We start from the raw sequence: 2,938 nt of genomic DNA on the forward strand, positions 1-2,938 counted from the left end.
AAATGTGTCCAAATGCTTTTTAAATTCTTGACAGGTTGTAAAGATATAAAGTAAAAAAAAAATAATAGAATCAGTTATGCCGGCTTTCCATTTACCTTAGTAAAGAAACTAGTCTGTGAACCTGACTATCTTATCTTCCTTTAGATTATTGTTAATGATTGTGTATACCTGTATGAATTATGTGGTCATACTATGGCTCAGTTTCCTCATTTATAAAATGAGAACAAATATATCTACCTCATAGGGTTAAGGACTGCAGAAGTCAATGCATGTAAAACACTTAATGAAGGTTAACTGGTATTTGTTTTATAGTCAAATGAACCATGAAAATATTGCATACATGGATGTTAAATCCAATATAAGAAATGTAAATTCAAAGATGACTAATATATTTAAAAAGGAAACATGCTTTAATAAAACTACACGGAGAGAGGGAGACAGACATTCCCCCATCCGTGGCCCTGATTTAGTAAAGAACTTTTCTGCAGGAATAAATGACTTAGTACTTTCTTACCTTAAAAGTCTGGATCGCTACATATTTTGGTATACCTAAATCCTGAAGACTCCTAAGTTACAAAGAGTAGGAAAATTTAAAAGTAAACTTACTTCCGCCACACAACGTAGATAATTTCCCTGTAAATAGTAGCCCTGTTTAGAAGGCAGTTCATCTATACTCCACACCTGATCTGAATAACTGTCATGTTCTTCCATTATGTATTTCCCTGACATAGTAACAGGCGGAAGGTTAAGACTGGCAGAAGGAGGAATGGTTGACATATCTGTGGCAGAAACTTTTGAAGTAAAACGTAATCTGTGATTTGGCAGCTCAAATGTAAATCTTGTCTGTGCACCTGTAAGAAATAAGAAAAGTTATTGTTTATGAAGGTGCTCATTCACTCATTCATTCCTCACTTTTTCCAAAAATGGTGTCTACGAAAAATGTATGAATATTGCACTAGCACTACTGCCAGCATCACCAAATAAAAACATCAAGATTGAAATAATCCAAGGCCTCAGTTACTGGGTCATACCTTATCACTAATGCAGTCATTTTTTTACTGTTCTTGTCCCTTTCCTTCATTTCAAGAAGAATTTGGGGTTCTTATATATTTGACAAAATGTTTACTCTGCTTCTAAATATTTCTATCTTCCTAGTTCTAAACTGCCTATCTGGCTTTTGATTTGCTGCTTCTGTTGACCCTTGTATTTCATGGGTGTTCTAAATAAATGAGTCTAATTTATTGTAAGCCCTGTCCTCCAATATCTGAAGCCCTAAGGCTCCTAACTTTGACAGATCTGGAAACACACTTTAGAGTACTTTTGTTTCTGGTAATATAAAAGTCTAAATGTTCAGAAAAACCCCTCTTAATAAAGAAAACATAAAATGCTAGGGATGGAAATACATTTATACATACATACATACATAAATACATACACAAATGTATGTATGTTTATATATATATATGAGAGTTTTAAAAATTATTAATGTAATTTATCATGTTGACAGAATAAAGGAGAAAAAAACATTTTCATTTCAATAGAAACAGAAGGAAGTATCTGATTATATTTTGCAATTATTCGTCATAGAAACTCTTACCACGTTAGAAAAAGAAGTACATTTTCTTAACCTAATGAAAGGAACCTAGAAAAAACCCACAGCAAATATTAGATTCACTGGTAAAATGCTGATTCCACTAAAAAATGGGAATAAGACAAGGCAAGCACAATAAGACAATACAAAGAAATAAAAGGCATAAAAGCTGGAAAGGAAGAAACAAAATATCATTATTTGCAAATAGTATGATTGCTACAAAAAAAACCCTACAAAGAATCTACCATTTATTAGCAATAATAAAATATTTAATATGGCTGTTGAGTATGAGATTAACATAAAAGCATCAAGCATACCACCAACGAAGTTTGGAAAAATGCCATTTTACAAAAGAGAATATTTGTAATAGCTACAACAACAACACAGGTATCTAGGTACCTAAATAAATAAATATCTTGCAGAAGTTGCACAAAAACCTTTAAATAGAAAAATTTTTAACTTTATGGCAAAATATTAAAGAAAACCTAAAGAGACAGAGAAACAGACTTATTCAGAACTAGGAGGGTTAAATATTGCATAGTTGTCAATCCTCCCCAAAATAAATTTATAGATTCAGTGAAATTCCTATAAAAATTCAAAAGGGCTTTTTCAGGGAATATGACAGACTGATTCTAAAATGTATATGGAGCAGCAAAGAACCAAAAATAACCAGAGCAATTCCTAAAAATGGAAAAGTCAGGTAGCAATGAGATACTGGTGCAAATAGACCAATGAAACAGAATAGAAAACTCAGAAATAGACTCCATATGTAAAAAACACTTAATATATGACTAATTTTTGGATAATGAATCACTAAAAAAAAGGAATGGATTAGTCAATGAATGATGCTGAGATAACTGGGTATGCCTACTACCCCACAGCAAGTTTAAAAATAATAATCATCATCAATTCAAAATAGACTAATAAATATGCATAGCAAAACTCAAAACATCTAAGAAAAAATATTAGAGAATATCTTCATGATCCTGGGAAAAGAAGGATTTCTTCAGGACATAAAAATACACATCATACAGGAAAATACTAGTAAATTCAGTTACATTAAAATTAAGACTATCTGTTGATCAAAAGACAAAGTGAAATGATAAGCTTCTAACTGGGTGATCACACATGTTAAACATATAACATCAAAGATATAATATACAGAATATATAAAGAATTCCTGTGAATCAAGGAAAACATAAATGCCTTGATGATAAGTTGGCAAAAAAACAAACAAGCAAAAAAGAACCATCAACAGGCGTTTCATATAAAGAAAACAAATAAGGAGCTCTTAATCATATAAAAAAGATTCAGCTTTATTAGTAATCAAAGAAATATAAATTAAAA

The 2,938-nt window shown here is 31.0% G+C and overlaps 1 protein-coding gene across 1 annotated transcript in view; it reads right to left on the bottom strand.

Moving 5' to 3' along the window:
* Nucleotides 1-606: 606 nt before the first annotated feature.
* Nucleotides 607-2,938, bottom strand: part of LOC103583225 (uncharacterized protein KIAA1109-like) — a gene marked incomplete at its 3' end in the record, with an annotated part of 6,021 nt that continues 3,689 nt past the window's right edge. Inside the window, exon 3 of the mRNA XM_008564605.1 lies at nt 607-851. Within this exon, the coding sequence (XP_008562827.1) occupies nt 607-851 (245 nt within the window). The remainder of the gene's footprint in view (nt 852-2,938) is intronic.

The sequence above is a fragment of the Galeopterus variegatus genome, unplaced genomic scaffold (assembly GCF_000696425.1).
Source record: "Galeopterus variegatus unplaced genomic scaffold, G_variegatus-3.0.2 Scaffold20703, whole genome shotgun sequence".
NCBI classification, from domain to species: Eukaryota; Metazoa; Chordata; class Mammalia; order Dermoptera; family Cynocephalidae; genus Galeopterus; species Galeopterus variegatus.